This window comes from Oncorhynchus kisutch, linkage group LG3 (genome assembly GCF_002021735.2).
Source record: "Oncorhynchus kisutch isolate 150728-3 linkage group LG3, Okis_V2, whole genome shotgun sequence".
Lineage (NCBI taxonomy): Eukaryota > Metazoa > Chordata > Actinopteri > Salmoniformes > Salmonidae > Oncorhynchus > Oncorhynchus kisutch.
The window spans coordinates 59,456,464-59,474,836 of NC_034176.2; the positions used below are offsets into that span (position 1 = coordinate 59,456,464).

Here is an 18,373-nt window from a genome sequence, read left to right on the forward strand (position 1 = left end):
ACTCGAGCCAGGCTCCTGCCAGTGTGACGTGTGCCCCGGGGCTCAGGGCTCTGCTTCTCTGTAGACCTAGGCAAAAATCCCCTAGGACAGGTGCTCTAGTCTCTTGCAGCAGCCTCTTGCACAAGATGAATATGAGAAGCAGGCAACGAGCAGCCATTCAAACTGACTGACTAGTTGAATCTGTGAGTTGTAACATTCCTGCTTGCATTTTACAAAAGTGGTCAACACCCACAGTTCCAATCCTCACTCCAGCACAGATTTTTTTTTATTTTATAAATCATAAACCAAACTGTAACAGACTTCCTTGCTAAATTACAGACAGGCTAACCTTTAAGATACTCTATCCAGCTGGGCTGGCATGTCCAAAAGAATATGCTTTCTAATCCCTTAGCAGCTTAAATATGAATGATTATGCTCTGGTTAAATTGTCACAGCTCAGTAAGCAAATACCTCAAAAAGATACCTACCGTAGGTCAGACACGACAGCAGTCTCTGTGATTGTCTTAATATGAGATTTAACTTCCTGGGAGAAGAAAAAAAAGCTAAAACGTCAGGACCATAAGTCTAAGTGACAGCTTTTGTCGGATGGCATTTTGTGGAAAAAGAGAAAGCCAGTAAAACAAGAAGAAGCTCGATTTATTTATTCAGTGGTGAGGAAAATGGGAATTCCTCTCTCTCTTAGTCAACTTGAAAATTGTTTAACTAGAATATATTTTAATCCAATTGTTTGGAGCTTAAGGAACTCAGGAGAAAGTTTGTGTTCCACACAATATAAATAAAAAGTGATAATTGCCTTGACAGATCATCTACCCAGCTGTCTCATGAAACTTGTAGAAGAGGCCCTAGGGCCGGGACGATACCAGTACTGCGATACTCATTAGTCCCACGGCAAGGAAGCAAAACACAAAGCGGATTTAACTTCTTCAGGAAGTCATATTTATTTATATTTTTCAAGCTATAGCACGCAATGTTTGGAGTGCTTCAAATTTGGTCTGCTACGTGTTTTCATTTTTGCCATGGCGAAAAAAACATTGCGATACCGGCCCTAGTAGACCGACATTCTCTCCAAGGGTTGAATAGCACAAGGTAACCCACAAATTGATCCCAATACAGACAGGAAATCTTTAGCAAGTTACTACGTCATAACAATTTAAAAAGATATGAAGAGAAGAAGATGGGCTGCCAAGAACGGACTCAACTTCCTCGCTTTTGTATACAGTGTGTGAAACACCGATTTTGACCATCTATACAAGCATCTACTTACCAAGCTCCAGAAGAGTGCCCAATTCCCCAGAATGAATTCACTACTCTCGACTCTAATGCTAAAGAGACTGATCACACAGCCATTAGACTGCCATGCCACATTGTCCCTATGTTTCATTGTAGAACGTGAGTCTACAGACTCCAATCATGCTGAAGAAATGGAAAAGATATTGCACACCAACACTACACACACCATGTCCTGCATTAGTCTAATCTGGTATCGTTCCCAATTAGCTTCCATCCAGCCTTACTGTAATGCCAGATTACTGAGTCTGGCAATGCAAGGTTCCAATAAACCATTTAGGACATTTGCCTACTCACCGGCGGTGAAATCCTTGTTTAGGTCGATGAAAGCATTGGAATGAGGAACACGCATCTTGACACGTGAACTTAGAGCTGCCTGCCACACTGCGTTCCTGTGAGGAAAGAAAACAACATGATTCATGTGCTCAGCAGACATTCTGAAAAAACACAGAACCAACCAACAAAGGTGCTGTTTTTAACACTGCATACATCTACAATATTTCAATGTATTGCAATTGAGTTTTGTCAAGACATGGATAATAATGTAAAATAAAACAATGTTTATGGGGACTGCAAAGCATTGGGTCACTTTTCTAATATCCACTTTACCTTCCAGTAAGATAGCAGACTTCAGTGGAGAAATCAGCAGAAACCCCAAAGATGTCTGGAATCATGTCCCCATTGAAGCTGCGTAAGAGAATTTCATTTATAAAACCGTCAAAACTCCCTACCCATGAGCAAGATCAAAGGACAAAGTTTAGGTAAACAGTATTGCTTGCATGGAAACTCATCATAGAAAACAACTGCTACAGGTGATTTGTAATATATATATATATATATATTTGTTTACATGCTTAACCTACTCCATTATCAGAGGTTGGTCCACAAATGTCTTATTAAGGTCCGCTTGCCCATCTGCAAAACCAGATAAGAGATGTCAATCAGTTAGCTATTTAATAACAGAAGTTAACTTTCTGTATTAGAGTACATTATTTTTGTTCTACAAGCCTCAAACGTTGTATTCCATAAGCCTGAATCTAGGCCTAATAGAGCAATAATTTACCCAGGGTTTGGTTGTTTCCCCAGAATACAAAAACCATTGTGTCTGAGGTGGCCTTGGTCTTGAGCTGAACTGTAAGAAGCACATCCATCTGAGAATCTCCATCGTAGTCTCCAGGAACAACACCAGTTATGATACAATTGCTGAAAGAGGAAAGACATTCACTGAGTGCCTGCTGTTGACATACGCCAGTAAAGAATAGCATAGGGCTTTTCTCAGTGACAGCTAAAATCCTCTTGTGTCAATCTACCCTAACCCACAGGGTTTGCCTGGACATTGTGGAATTATTGATGCTTCAAGATGAGAAGTGGTGTGTGCACTAATACAATTGAGAGAATAAGATCCGAAACTTACGCGGGCAAAGCCTTTTTAGGGATATGGACTTTTGGCTTGAAGTATGGGGCTTTCAGATCAGCCAAGAATATCACCAACTCAGATTCTAAAAGTTCAATCAAATATGCAATACAAACAAATTCACAAAATGCTTACTTTCATACAGCACAGCACAGTCACATAACCATATCAGAAATGCAGTGACACATTCATTGGTGAGCTATACCCATTTTATGTTTTTGTTTCATTCTAGTTACTAGGCTACTGTGTCTTGTAATGTAGGTAATGCCATAGGTGGAAAAAGTACTCAATTGTCATACTTGAGTAAAAGTAAAGATACCTTAATAGAAAATGACTCAAGTAAAAGTCACCCAGTAAAATACTAGTTGAGTAAAAGTCTAAAACATTTCTGGTTTTAAATATACTTAAGTACAGTGGTGGGAAAAGTAGTCAATTGTCATACTTGGGTAAAAGTAAAAAGTAAAAGCTATACCTCAAATTCCTTATATTAAGCAAACCAGACGACACAATTTCCTTATTATTTTTTATTTTTTTGACAGCCAGGGTCACACTCCAACACTCAGACATCATTTCAAAACTAAGCATTTGTGTTTAGTGAGTCTGCCAGATCAGAGGCAGTAGGGATGACTATGGACGTTCTCTCAGTCCGTCAATTGGACAATTTTCCTGTACTGCTAAACATTCAAATTGTAACGAGTACTTTTGGATGTCAAGGAAAATGTATGGAGTAAAAAGTACATTATTTTTATTAGGAATTTTGTGAAGAAAAAGTTCTTAAAAAATACAAATAGTAAAGTAAAGTACAGATACCCCAAAAAACAACTTAAGCAGTACTTTAAAGTATTTTACTTAAGTACTTTATACCACTGTGTAACGCATTGAACACCCAACAGCTTTTCAAGCAGAAAAAATAGATTGCTACGTCATCACTGTTTTTATTGCTTTGCATTTCCTGTCTCTATATCCAAGACAGGCACCCGTTATGTACTATCCCTATTAGTCAATATAGGCTAGAGCAAATTGTATCCAGTGGTAAATAATTGTGTTAGCTACATGACTAACTAACTGCTTACCAGACAATATGACAGCACTCAACAGCTTGGTTTAGCTAGCTAGATTAGCTAGCATCCTATGGATTTTGGAACACATGTCATTAATTCAAGTACTCTCATCTAGTATCTAGCTAAAGTTTCTATATTATTCACTAACGAAATGAATCCTATTGAAAAGGCAATACAAAACACTGAACAGTATTCTAGCCAGCTAGCTAACGTTAGCTACTCACGTTCTCTGATGATGAAAATATCAGTCTGTTTATCCGAGTTGAAATCACCAAACGCAGCCACAGTACCATGATTTTCAGACCCGAACAAGTCAGTTGTTACATCTTGAAGAGCAGATGCAGAATACTGCCCTGCAAAATACACAGTAAATGTAAAAATCTTGAAAAACAATATCCTCATAGTTGTTCAATTCAAACAACACAAACTGGAATACTGCAGTGCGCGTTTGGTTTACGGCAGAAAGGACGGCAAGAAATGCATTAAGCATAAACTCGTGGGGTTTGACACTTGTCAAAAATAACACAATCGACAGCCTTATTTAGTCGTAAATATAAAGGTAAAGAACATCAATGGCACAAGAGGGAGATAGATTATTGACATGTTAATAAATGGGTGGTGTGACGTCACACCATCAGCGCTTCCTAGTTTGCGGCAGTGTCACAACGTGCTGTTTTTTGGTAACAGAGAACCAACCAACATGTCAAGCTTGGCAGATGTCGGCAGGAAACTCCTGGAGATCAAAGCCAGACAAAAACGTTCAGGTTTGACATATTCACTTGCTTGACACTGCATTATCTGCAAACCTCTGCGAATGTCCTGAGTGAAACATCAACGAAACAGATTATATAAATTCCTTGCCTGCTATAGCCCACTACAGTGGGCATGCATGAGCATGAAAGGTCAAGTTTGCAGCTACTGGAGCTATTTTAAGATTTTCACATCAGGTGTTGCCTCTACCCTTGCCGTTTGTGTTAGGCTACATAAAACAGCAATGTTATCATATTGAAAGAATAAATGTACATGCTGGCCAGGGGAGGCTGGTGGGAGGACGGGCTCATTTTAATGGCTGGAATGGAATACGTGTAACGGAGTCAAACATGTGGCTTCCATGTGTTTGTGTTTGACTCCATTCTATTTCATTCCATTCCAGCCATTACATGTAGCTCCTCCCACCAGCCTCCTCTGATGTATGCTATGTTCCTCGTTTATCAGGCTAGATGCCATTACATTACCCAACATGGCAACCTGCTCACATTAGACAGTGCAGGGGTAGGCAATGAGATTCAGACATTTTTGTTGGGGTGCCGAAAGAGATTATATCGGAAAATAACAATAATTTCATACCTTGATTATATTGAGACACGATCAAATATGGCAGGTAGCCTAGCAGTTAAGAACGTTGGTCCAGTAACCGAAAGACCGCTGGTTTGAATCCCCGAGCCGACTAGGTGTAAAATCTGTTAATGTTCCCTTGAGCGAGGGAGGTGGAATCATTCGCGGGCTTTGCCTATGTCCATGTCTTATAACTCATATACTGATTTTGATTATGATCAGTGGCTAATCAAGCCTGCTGCCAATTAAATCCCTCATGCAATTATTCATTACATGTTTTTTTATTCAACAATAAAGGCAATAATACGGTATTTAAGAAATACTTCATAATAATAATTTTAAAGTGTTGAGTATCACTCATACAAACATTATAGTTTGAGCAATGAATGCCTTAAAATATGTATCGACATTTATTAACTTTTATTTGAAAAATAGACACATTCAGACATTAGGCTAATTCAAACCATCATTACTAGTTCACTCATCTTAACCATCCTATGCCAACATATAATTTCCAAGTAGGCTAATCTTTTAATGATCATTGTAGGCTACATGGCGTATTCATGTTTTGTCATTTGTTGTCTGTTTTGTAGCCACCTAATATTAACTTGCTATGTGATTCATTATTGATTTTTTTTTCTTAAGCCGCTCTACTAACCCTCCTGTGAATTGCTGTAGATTTGTAATTTAGCTGAGAGACGATTGCCCTTTACCTCACCTTTTGAAAATGGCCAGCTCGGAATGTGAGATTTCCAAAGCTCCTCGGAAACTAAAAAGATATGGTAAGTAGTGAATTGAGCATATGTAACTATTCTCCAGGTCGTTGCTGTAAATGAGAATGTGTTCTCAGTCAACTTACATGGTAAAATAAGTTTTAAAAAGAGGTAGCAAGCACTCCAAACCCAAAGCCTTTCAAACTGGGTTGAACTAAATCTAGATTTAATCGAGTGTAATGCCTGTATATCATTCTATGAGAAAATTAGCAGGATGACATCACTCCAAATTATAAATTTCAATGATTAATCTTGCCAGCCAGAGTTTTTTATTACTATACCACCCTAGTATCATATGTCATTTTCAGTGGAGGGTGCTGAGGGGAGGATGGCTCATAATAATGGCTAAAACGGAGCAAATGGAATGGCATCAAACACATGGAAACCATTCCGATTCAGGATCTACCACAATCCTGTCCTCCCAAATGAAGCTGCTACCATCCTGCTGTGATCAGTTTTCTTCAGGTGAATGGTATGATATGCTGAGAATGCTGTAATAGACCTATTATTACGACTGTCTACGTGGCTTGGTCAGGATGCTATACCAATATACCAGTCTTGGATATAGGCTACGTTCAATACATGGGGTAGATTTTGTGAGATACAATTGGGTATACACTACTGTATCTAAAAATGATCCAGGTAATCAAGTTGTCGTCATAATTCACTTTTTTTTTGCTGCACCTATGATTGACAGTCTCTCCCTAGGGTTACCACCAAATGTAGTACAACCAATATACTGTTGAATGGAAATGGAAAATGATACTAACCAGTATTCAATTCATAAGCCTAGTATTAACAAATATTGAACTCTCTCAGTGAAGTTAATCACACAATATTTTCCAACAACCACAGACTTCGATCCATGTTTCTATGCAGTAGAAATGAAATAAAACCTTTAATTTGCATATTAGCCTCACACTGCCTCTGCAGAGTTATCTTGAAAGTGATGGCTTTGTCCCTACTACTTAAAAGCTGATGGAAATTATGGTAATTTCACTGGAAATGTGGATTTTTCAGTACCTGAGGTATTGACCCAAGGTCGATCCCATTAAAATGTAAATCACTCCAAAATAAAATTTGTCTGAAATAGTGGTCCAACAGATGGGGCTCCCCTGAAATTCACTTGGTTCTGAAGAAAGCTTGAAATGGTGGCAAGTTCCATTATATTTTAAATTTGTGCTCAGGGTATGAAATCACACTTCTTGCTGGAGGCTTGTTTTGATATTTACAGTGACTAAATGTGAGTTGGAAATGGGGCCATGTCGTGATTGCATGCGTCAATGCATTGTAGTTTTTGTGTGACTTGGACTGTTCATTGTATTCTGACGGAAATCACAAAAAGTGACTGATACTGATTTACTTTGACAATGTGTTTAGGATGTTGCTCTTCAATCCCATGTGTAGTTAAAGTCTTCATTATCTATAACCATTCTGTAAAATATGTTTAGCATTTAGGTCTAAATGCATTTGTTTCTGAAGATGTGTGATAGAAGTGCTGATAACTAGGAACCTTTGTGGCATCAGTCTTACAGCCTAATACTCCCCAAGTGCTCATGGGAGTCTTTATTTGACATATAGTTACTGTAGTGTGTGTCTCCAGAGTGTGTCGGAAAGTACCATTGAGGCACCTGAGACATGAGCAAATGACCTCCAATTGAGCTCTAGCTCAACAATGAATGTTCTGTCAAGAATTGTGTTTTGTATCTCTCCTCAGGCTCCATCTATGAACCTCTCAAGCTCTCCATTCTCCACCGGGAGGATGAGCCACTATGGGAGAAACTTGACCGCTACTACAATGCGGGTAAGCACTGTGATTGTAATTAAAGTACTTACTATTTAAAATCCTTGTTTTGAAGACGTCCTCAAAGGTGGGGTCCTTTCGGGCTTATTCGTCTACTTCTAGGGGGTGTAGCTTTACAGTATTTAGGTTTGAAATATGTATTTAATTTGGAATGTTACTCTTAGGGCTCTATTTTAACAAAGCTGACGCAATGGTAAATCTAAGTGCAGGTGGTAGCGCTATTGTTTCAGGGATGTGTTAGAAATATTTGAGCTATTTTCACTATCACAATTATTGGTGCAATTTGTTGGTGTTGCCACGAAAGGTCTGGGTTTTGACAAATAAACAAGTTGAGGCTTGGCCCCTCACTGGCCCAATCAGAATGTGCTCCATGGCAAAATATGTGTTGCTTCAGGTTGTGTATTTACAGACTTTTATGTATTGCCTTGGTAACAACTCCAATATCAATGTTAGTCCGTTATAGTTTTTTAAATGGCTTACAGAAACAAAATAACAAAATGTAGAACTATCCCATCTTTCCTCAATAGGTTAACTTGAACCCATTTGCATTCCACAGTGTTCTGAGTAATTGCATGGCTTCAATAGCATTCCCACTGATATAGAGGTGAGGCCTACTGCAAATTGTATTATGGCTGAGCATGGACATGCCAAACATTGTCATTAAGCAATATTAAATTCATTATTGATAAGGCCTAAAAAGAGAACTAATGATTCTAATCAAATTCTTAACTAAACAAAGAAACAACTTGTTTTAAAATGTCACACTTACAGGCACCATAATTTCGCTCCGTGGGCATATAATATTAAAACAACACAGAATATGGAGGGTTTTACGCACATCCAAAAATCAAAAGCGGGACCTGCATGGCTAAAATAATGTGGTCCTGCCTACAATGCATAGATAAAAGTGTTTTACTCCTCTCTAACTTGATGTATGATTACTGCCCCGTAGCACTCACGTCGGTAGCCATGAAGTGCTTTGAAAGGCTGGTCATGGCTCACATCAACAGCATCCTCCTGGATACCCGAGACCCACTCCAATTCGCATACCACCCCAACAGATCCGCAGATGACGCAATTCTCACCTATGTGAGAATTCTGTTCATTGACTACAGCTCAGCATTCAACACCATAGTGCCCACGAAGCTCATCACTAAGCCAAGGACCCTGGGACTAAACACCTCCCTTTGCATCGGGATCCTGGACTTCCTGATGGGCTGCCCCCAGGTGGTAAGGGTGGTCAACAACATGTCTGCTATGCTCAACACTGGGGGCCGTCAGGGGTGTGTGCTTAGTCCCGTCCTGTACTCCCTGTTCACGACTGCGTGGCCAAACACGACTCCAACATCATCATTAATTTGCTGATGACACAACAGTGGTAGGCCTGATCACCGACAACGATGAGACAGGCAGTGTGGTGCCAGGACAACAACCTGTCACTCAATGTGAGCAAGACAAAGGAGCTGATCGTGGACTACAGGAAAAGGCGGGCCGAACAGGCCCCCATTAACATCGACGGGGCTGAAGTGAAGCGGGTCGAGAGTTTCAAGTTACTTGGTGTCCACATCACCAACAAACTATCATGGTCCAAACACACCAAGACAGCCGTGAAGAGGGCACGACAACACCTTTTCCCCCTCAGAAGACTGAAAAGATTTGGCATGGGTCCCCAGATCCTCAAAACGTTCTACAGCTGCACCATCGAGAGCATTCTGACTGGTTGCATAACCGCCTGGTATGGTAACTGCTCGGCATCTGACCGTAAGGCGCTACTCCCCAATTTCGTGGTACCTTTGTTAAAACCAGCTTTTGATTGGTCGGCACTGCCTGAAATTAGCACTTTGGATCATGTTTTTAAGGACACACCTCAAATATTTCCACTCTGCCCATCTGACCGTCAGCAAGCGGATTTTCAAGACCCGATAAATTGACAAACCTGGCGTTAGGGCTGGAAATAGCCATTGGGAAATTTCAAACTAACGTGCATTTGATACTAGCGCTGCCTTAACACTACCCGAAAATAGAGCCCATGGGCTCTAATCTGAGTCTGTCTGAGTCAGGTCACGCCATTTTCACAAGTTACCGCACCATTGGCAGACATGTCACACCCCATTGGTCAGTTGTGTTGATGACAGGGGGTGCATGGATACAGCGTGGCAACAGATTTCATGACTTTCTTCATTAAAGGCAGGACACCCTTTGCTCAGTGTGGAAACAGAGGAAGTGTATTGCGTTACATTGTAATTTTATGAAGGATAGAATGTAGTGTATTGTGATCTGTGCTTTGCTGTGACCTGGGGCTGTGGTCTAAATGCTATACCTATGTTCAAGACCAATTACTTTTCAAGGGCAATACAGCTTCTATTATGTTTTATGTTGTGAGCCTATTTGAATAAAGGAAAAATAAATGTTTGTTCCATTGAAGACAGGCAACAAAGATACTTCAGCGAGTTATCAGATATTGCCCATGTTTTTGGGGAGCAAACTTGATCAATATGGTGTCATGCTTCATGTTTGAAAATCCAGAGGGTTGTATTATTTTTGTATCCACCCCGTAGGCTAGTATAAGACAGCTGTAGAGAAAAGACAGCATACTTGTGAAATTTTGATGAAAAAGGTTTCCCCGAAGTGAGGGTTGTTTCACAGGCTGTCTAGGTTGAAATGAGGATGCTACAGGAAAAGCAGCCAAGTGAAAGACAGTAGGGGAGCAACTGGTCCCTCATCTGAAACCAGTCCTGCAGTGTGAAGTCATGGTGACAGACATCCCTAAAGAGAACAACATATCAGTGTTTCCCACCCCCTGTGCTCCCTGGATGAAAGTGAATCTCACTCATTACTCATGAATTTTGTATTCATGTTACACCCCTGTAGCTTTTATATGTTTGGTGCATGTTTTGTTCTCCAAGGTAAACGGATGCAATTTTAGCTTTTGCAATAATGTGACAGCACACGTTTTGTGGTGTAGACTATATTGTAGTAATATTTTACAGTGCTTTTCCCATTCCCTTTTCTGCTCAGTCAGATTGGTCAAAGTTCAGAAAGCTTTAGATTGCTCTAGGTGAGGTTGTGAGTGATTTGTTCTACTAGCAATGAATGAAAGAGTACTGCAACAATAACATGCATCAAAGCCCCCTGTTGCTCTCTCGGAAACGTTCTCTGTGAGATAACAATATGTTGAAATGTTCTTGCTTAATTTTGTGGTCTGGACATAGCAGTTGAATGTGCTTGCTTAATTTTAGCAGGGTGCATAGCAGTAGTTGTTATCGCCAATGCACAGGCCAGTGGATGAATACCTTCTTTTTGGCCTCAGAGGTAATGAAATGATGATTCGATTTCCATTTTCTACCAAAAAAGTGCAATTGTAAAGCCAGTGCCATTACATGCTCTTAGGATGCAGTGTGGACTTATTCCCTATCATTCCTGAGCAAAAGACATTAGGGACATCACTGTCCCTCACAGTTTGTCTTCTTTTTCTCCTGTGTGGGCCTCGGGTTTCTTATTTATGTGGTAATGTGGCCACACTCCAGTGCCTCTTATTTCATTCTCACACTTGATTATAGTGGAGGCATAGGGCTCGTATCTGACACTGGCTCGGGGAGATTAAGAAATGTTAAAACGAGCTTTATGTTTTGTTGTGGAGGTCTCTTTTACCTCTTTCTTTCTTTCACTCACTGTCTGGGAGCAGAGGAATGGCCCATTCTAAGAAACAGTGTTAGCTGTTGATTTAGTGGGACATTAGGTTGATGGATGATAATATCATCATATGAGACTGAGCAACTCCAACCTCAGTTTATTTGCAACTAGAGTGCTGTTGTGTCTTTTGGAGTTAGAGAATAATAACATATTTGACTGTGGCTTTGATTCAGAGGAGTCTTACTAAGGTGCCATTTTTCTTCTGATGTGCCTCCAAATACATTATATTGCCTTTTCCAAATCTAAAGTAGAGATTGACTGTGAGAAAAGTGAGTCAATGTAGGTTACATTTATGGACCCAGTAGCCGAGTTAGCTGGGCTTGGAGCAGAAACAGTTGAGTCGAAGAGTCAGAGGATCAAATCAAATCAAATTGTATTTGTCACATACACATGGTTAGCAGATGTTAATGCGAGTGTAACAAAAGGCTTGTGCTTCTAGTTCCGACAGTGCAGTAATATCTAACAAGTAATCAAACAATTCCCCAACAACTACCTAATACATACAAATCTAAAGGGGTGAATGAGAATATGTACATGTAAGTATATGGATGAGTGATGGCCGAGCGGCATAGGCAAGGTGCAATAGATGGGATAAAATACAGTATATATGTGATTATGAGTAATGTAAGATATGTAAACATTATTAAAGTGCCATTATTTAGAGTGCATTGTATGACGTGACTAGTTATCCATTTATTAAAGTGGCCAGTGATTGTGTCTCAGTGTAGGCAGCAGCCTCTGAGTTAATGATGGCAGTTTAGCAGTCTGATGGCCTTGAGATAGAAGCTGTCATACAGTCTCTTGGTCCCTGCTTTGATGCACCTGTACTGACCTTGCCTTCTGGATGGTAGCGGTGTGAACAGGCAGTGGCTCAGGTGGTTGATGTCCTTGATGATCTTTTTGGCCTTCTTGTGACATCGGGTGCTGTAGGTGGGTGGGTGGGGGGGGGGGTGCTGCTGTTTCCTGAAGTCCACGATCATCTCCTTTGTTTTGTTGACTTTGAGTGAGAGGTTGTTTTCCTGACACCACACTCCGAGTTCCCTCACCTCCTCCCTGTAGGCCGTCTTGTTGGTAATTTAGTAATCTTGTTGGTAATCAAGCCCACTACTGTTGTGTCATCTGTGAATTTGATGATTGAGTTGGTGGCGTGCATGGCCACACAGTCATGGGAGTAGAGGAGGGGGCTGAGCACACACCCTTCTGGGGCCCCAGTGTTGAGGGTCAGCGAAGTGGATATGTTGTTTCCTACCTTCACCACCTGGGGGCAGCCCGTTAGAAAGTCCAGGACCCAATTGCACAGGGCGGGGTTGAGACCCAGGGCCTCCAGCTTGATGATGAACTTGGAGGGCACTATGGTGTTGAATACTGAGCTGTAGTCAATGAACAGCATTCTTCCATAGGTATTCATTTTGTCCAGATGGGATAAGACGGTGTGCAGTACGATGGCGATTGCGTTGTCTGTGGACTTGTTGGGGCTGTATGCAAATTGAAGTGGGTCTAGGGTGGCCGGTAAGGTGGAGGTGATACGATCCTTGACTAGTCTCTCAAAGCACTTCATGATGACAGCAGTGAGTGCTACGGGGCAGTAGTAATTTAGTTCATTTGTCTTTGCCTTCTTGGGTACAGGAACAATGGTAGACATTTCGAAGTATGTGGGGACAGCAGACTAGGATAGTGAGCGTTTGAATATGTCCGTAAACACACCAGCCAGCTGGTCTGTGCATGCTTTGAGGACGCGGCTAGGGATGGCGTCTGGGCCAGCAGCCTTGTGTGGGTTAACACGTTTAAATGTTTTACTCACATCAGCCACGGAGAAGGAGATGGGGGGATGCAGTCCTTGTTAGCGGGCTGCGACGGTGGCACTGTATTATCCTCAAAGCGGGCAAAGAAGGTATTTTGTTTGTCTGGCAGCGTGACGTCGGTGTCGTGACATGGCTGGATTTATTTTTGTAGTCTGTGATTGACTGTAGACCCGGCCACATACGTCTCTTGTCTGAGTTTTTGAATTGCGACTCCACCTTGTCCCTGTACTGGCATTTCGCTTCTTTGATGGCCTTGCGGAGGGAATAGCTACACTGTCTATATTCAGACATATTCCCCAGACCTCTTTCCATGGATAAATGTGGTGGATCGGATCGCGCTTTCAGTTTTGTGTGAATGCCTCCATCCATCCAAGGTTTCTGGTTAGGGTAGGTTTTAATAGTCAGTGGGTACAACATCACCAATGCACTTCTTTATAAATGCATTCACAGAGTCAGCGTATAGGTCGATGTTGTTCTCTGAGGCTGACCAGAACATATTCCAGTCCGTGTTATCAAAACAATCTTTAAGCGTAGCTTTCGATTGGTCGGACCAGCATTGAATGGTTCTCGTCACTGGTACATCCATCCTGTTTGAGTTTCTGCCTATAAGACGGAAGGAGCAAGATGGCTTCGTGTTCGGATTTGCCGAGGTCAAAATAGGTGGTATTTATTAAACAGTGCAGGTGACGAGAAGACTAGAGCCTGAGGTTATTTACAATAGAACACAGATGATGATAAATTATGAAAATGTGTTGAAAGAAAGTACAAAATAATACATTGGCCAATACTATAATAACCAGACAAAATCGGCCGTAATATTACACATCTGAGCTGGGCCGTGTTCAGCAAGAAAACAGAAATGGCGCTGTTTTGAACAACCGGTTGAAGAACTTGTGCCTAAAATCTGTGAAACTACTGATACGCGCTCACTAGAAGCTAGTTCACAGTGTTGGTGAGACAGTGGTGAGGAGAAATAGGTTGGTGTTTCTAATTCTGGCGTTTATTATTTATATTACCAAGCACATTACAAGGAAGTATCGTTGGAAACCAAATAATAAATTGTCCAGAGCATGTGGGGAGAAATGGCGGGAAATGAACACAGCAATTTTTCAATCAGCTTTCTTTTTACATTCACAATGCCAGGGGAAGCCCCAATACGATGCTAGTTTTTAACTCTGGCTAACATATGAAATTGGCCAGAAGAAGCACTGTCCGTTTGTGTTTTTTTCCCAAGCAGCCTCTGGGGTCAAAGTAATTTTCACTGCAGAGTTACTGAAGGGTTTATTAATATTCTGCTTAATTCCCTCCATTGCCTCTTTATCCCGGCTATGCTGACTTTGTCTCTTTGAATTGACCCAGACTCTCTTTAACAAACGATCTGGCAGAATGGATGTTCCCTTCATTTGCTCTGGCATAATGTGGTGATGAAAAATGAAGTACCCTGTTCAGACAGATTATTCATCTTGAGGGGTAGAGGGTGGTACGGTGACAGATACATTCCTGTGATTCCAGGCCTTCTGTTTTAGTGTGACTTTATTTCAGCTAAATAATATTTAGAGGATTTCCATGAAGATAAACATGTGTCACTCTGGAATGTATATGACCTGAAGACCGAAGTTATTGCTACCTTCACATGTGCAGTAACACACCTTGTTAGGATGTCTGGTTTTACAACAATAACTACACAACATACAACTGTTTAACATACCTTTATTTTCCATTCCATTTCACAATTTGCAACAACAAACAATGTTAATGGCCCAATGTAGCCATTTTTATATCAAGTCATTTCTGGGTAACAATTAAGTACCTTATTGTAATAGTTTTCCACTACAATGGACAAAAAACTATTTATCAATCAAGAATTTAGCTATGACTGTCTGGGAGTGGTCTGAGTGGGCAGGAGAAAGCTTAAAACTGTCAGAGAGGTTTGTAACTCTCTCTAACCAATTTACCGCACGGTGACGTCACCAGGCAAGCCTAAACTCTCGCCCACGCAAACAGGCTGATTCGAAGGTCCTGTGTAGATTGCATTTCTAACCAGCAACTATCAGGAGAGAACACTGGTCAATGTTTGTTTCATCAGCTGTTGTACAATATTACACACAACAAAAATATAGTTGAAAGCCTGAGGGATCACCCTGTCTCTCTCTTGTTTCTCTCTCTCTAGTGAAGACCACCATTCTGAACTACCAGAGCCCGACCACTGGCCTCTTTCCTACCAAGACATGCTCCAGCTGCAAGGAAGCCAAGGTGCGGGACTCCCTGTATTGTGCAGCCAGTTCCTGGGCCCTGGGTCTAGCTTACAGGTGACACACACACACACACACATACACTGTATCCACAGCCACCCTAGATCACTGTACATTTTAAAGTTGATCTTAATAATTAATCTAGTACAACCTTAGTTAATGGGCTCCGCCAGGGACCAATATTCTTAATCAAAGCAGATGGCTTTTGTAATGCCAAGGGGGTGCTGCGTATTGCTGCTGCCCACTTAATAGAGCATCCAGACTGTACTGAGTGCACAAAACATTAGGAACACCTGCTCTTTCCATGACATAGACTGACCTGGGGAAAGCTATGATCTCTTATTGATGTTGCTTGCTGAATCCGCTTCAATCAGTGTAGATCAGGTATTCCCAAACTGGGAAGTGAAGTGGTAACGAGCAAGCAATTGCTCCCGACGCCACTTGGGTACACTGCAGCATCCACCGAGAGGCTCTTGCTGCCAAGGGAATGCCTGACCACTTGAAAGATATTTTGGACACTACAGTGAAAATGGTTAACTTTGTTAAAGCAAGGCCCCTGAACTCTCGTGTAGTTTCAACACTATGCAATGATATGGGCAGCGACCTTTTAATGTTTTTACAAGCTGGTTATCAAGGGGCAAAGTATTGACCCGTTTTTTAAAATTGAGAGACAAGCCTACATTTTTCTTTACTGACCATCATTTTCACTTGTCTGACCGCTTGCATGATGACGAGTTTCTCACACGACTGGCCTATCTGTGTGATGTTTTTTCTCACCTGAACGATCGGAATCTAGGATTACAGGGACTCTCCCCAACTATATTCAATGTGCGGGACAAAATTGAGGCTATGATTAAAATTTCTTAGGGCAGCAATCCCGTTAACGGGATCGATATGACAACAGCCAGTGAAAGTGCAGGGCGCCAAATTCAAAACAACAGAAATCTCATAATTAAAATTCCTCAAACTTACATGTATCTTATACCGTTTTAAAGGTAATCGTGTTGTTAATCCCACCACAGTGTCCGATTTCAAATAGGCTTTACAGCGAAAGCACCACAAATAATTGTTAGGTCACCACGAACCGTTAGGTCATCACTAACCTTTGATGATCTTCATCAGATGACACTCATAGGACTTCATGTTACACAATACATGTATGTTTATAGTTCAAATTTATATAAAAAAATCTGAGTTTACATTGGCGCGTTACGTTCAGTAGTTCCAAAAACATCCTGTGATTTTGCATAGCCACATTAATTTTACAGAAATACTCATCATAAAGTGTTACACATGGAATTATAATATACCTCTCCTTAATGCAACCACTGTGTCAGATTTCAAAAAAGCTTTACGGAAAAAGCAAACCATGCAATAATTTGAGAACGGCGCTCAGAAAAAAAAAATATTTGCCATGTTGGAGTCAACAGAAATCAGAAATAACAATTTAAATATTCCCTTATCTTTAATGGTCTTCATCAGAATACACTCCCAGGAATCCTAGTTCCACAATAAATGTTTGATTTGTTTGATAATGTCCATTATTTATGTCCAAGTAGCTACTTTTGTTTGGGCGTTTAGTGCACAAATCCAAACGCTCATGCAGATCCAGCCGAACGGACGAAAAGTTCAAAAAGTTATATTACAGGTCGTAGAAACATTTCAAACTAAGTATAGAACCAATCTTTAGGATGTTTTTATCATAAATCTTCAATTACGTTCCAACCGGAGAATTCCATTGTCTGTAGAAAAGCCATGGAACGCAGGTCGCTCTCATGTGAAATGCACGTGACCAGGACCTGGCTCTCTGCCAGACCACTGACTCAAAGAGCTCTCAGCCGGCACCACATCACAGTAGAAGCATCGTTCAAGTTTCTAAAGACTGTTGACATCTAGTAGAAGCCCTAGGAAGTGCAACTTGAACCATATCCCACTGTGTATTCGATAGGGCTGAGTTCAAAAACTATTTCCCACTTCCTGTTTGGATTTTTTCTCAGGTTTTTGCCTGCCATATGAGTTCTGTTATACTCACAGACATCAAATTGTTTTAGTAACTTCAGATTGTTTTCTATCCAAATGTACTAATAATATGCATATATTAGCAACTGGGACTGAGGAGCAGGCCGTTTACTCTGGGCACCTCTGGGCACCTTATTCATCCAAGCTACTCAATACTGCCCCTGCAGCCATAAGAAGTTAAGAAGTCGGAGCTCTTCTCTGTATGCATTAACAAGGATAACACACAGGTCTTTTGTGTTCAAATGATCTCAAGCTTACGGACAATGTCAAATGTGATATAGCAAAGCACCTGAGTGAGTTGGGTGCGCAATTACGCAGGTACTTTCCCGAAACGGATGACACAAACTGCTGGATTCATTATCCCTTTCATGCCCTGCCTCCAGTCCACTTACCGATATACCGAAATTGCAACAACCGGTTCTGTGAACATTTTATTTAATCAGAAGCCACTACCAGATTTCTGGATTGGGCTGCGCTCAGAGTATTCTGCCTTGGAAAATTACGCTGTTAAGACACTGATGACCTTTGCAACCACGTACCTATGTGAGAATGGATTCTCGGCTCTCACTAGCATGAAAAATAAAAACAGGCACAGACTGACTGCGTGTGGAAAATTATTTAAGACTGAGACTCTCTCCAATACAACCCAACATTGCAGAGTTACAGTATGTGCATCCTTTCAAGCACACCCTTCTCATTAACCTGTGTTGAGTTATTCACAATTTTTGATTAACAAATAGGGTTTTATATCTAATATGGTTAAATAAAGAGCAAAATTATTGATTATTATTATATTATTATTTCTGCCCTTGTCCGACAAGAGCTCTTTGTATCTTCCCACGAGCCAGGTTGTGACAAACTTACAGTCATTCTTATGTTTAATAAATGTATCGTTTACTGTGTGTGTGTGTGGCAGGCTTGCAATGATGGCAA

General features: G+C 40.9%; 2 protein-coding genes across 8 annotated transcripts in view; one reads left to right on the forward strand and one right to left on the reverse strand.

Moving 5' to 3' along the window:
• LOC109886267 (T-cell immunomodulatory protein) overlaps window positions 1-4,416 on the reverse strand; it is a 120,554-nt gene extending 116,138 nt beyond the window's left edge. Inside the window, exons 1-6 of the mRNA XM_020477989.2 lie at window positions 3,987-4,416; window positions 2,702-2,786; window positions 2,351-2,490; window positions 2,151-2,202; window positions 1,897-1,974; window positions 1,585-1,679 (exon numbers count right to left, since the gene is read on the reverse strand). Coding sequence (XP_020333578.1) covers window positions 1,585-1,679; window positions 1,897-1,974; window positions 2,151-2,202; window positions 2,351-2,490; window positions 2,702-2,786; window positions 3,987-4,164 — 628 coding nt within the window. The 5' untranslated portion in view covers window positions 4,165-4,416. The remainder of the gene's footprint in view (window positions 1-1,584; window positions 1,680-1,896; window positions 1,975-2,150; window positions 2,203-2,350; window positions 2,491-2,701; window positions 2,787-3,986) is intronic.
• Window positions 4,397-18,373, forward strand: part of LOC109886277 (phosphorylase b kinase regulatory subunit beta) — a 90,195-nt gene continuing 76,218 nt past the window's right edge. For 2 of the 7 annotated variants that reach the window (XM_020477999.2, XM_020478005.2), the window contains exons 1-3: window positions 4,397-4,526; window positions 7,588-7,674; window positions 15,340-15,478. In XM_020477999.2, the coding sequence (XP_020333588.1) occupies window positions 4,463-4,526; window positions 7,588-7,674; window positions 15,340-15,478 (290 nt within the window). In that variant the 5' untranslated portion in view covers window positions 4,397-4,462. Of the gene's footprint in view, window positions 4,527-5,775; window positions 5,880-6,178; window positions 6,343-7,587; window positions 7,675-15,339; window positions 15,479-18,373 lie in introns of those variants that run through there. The other 5 variants (XM_031809649.1, XM_031809648.1, XM_031809647.1 and 2 more) reach the window with 5 other exon arrangements.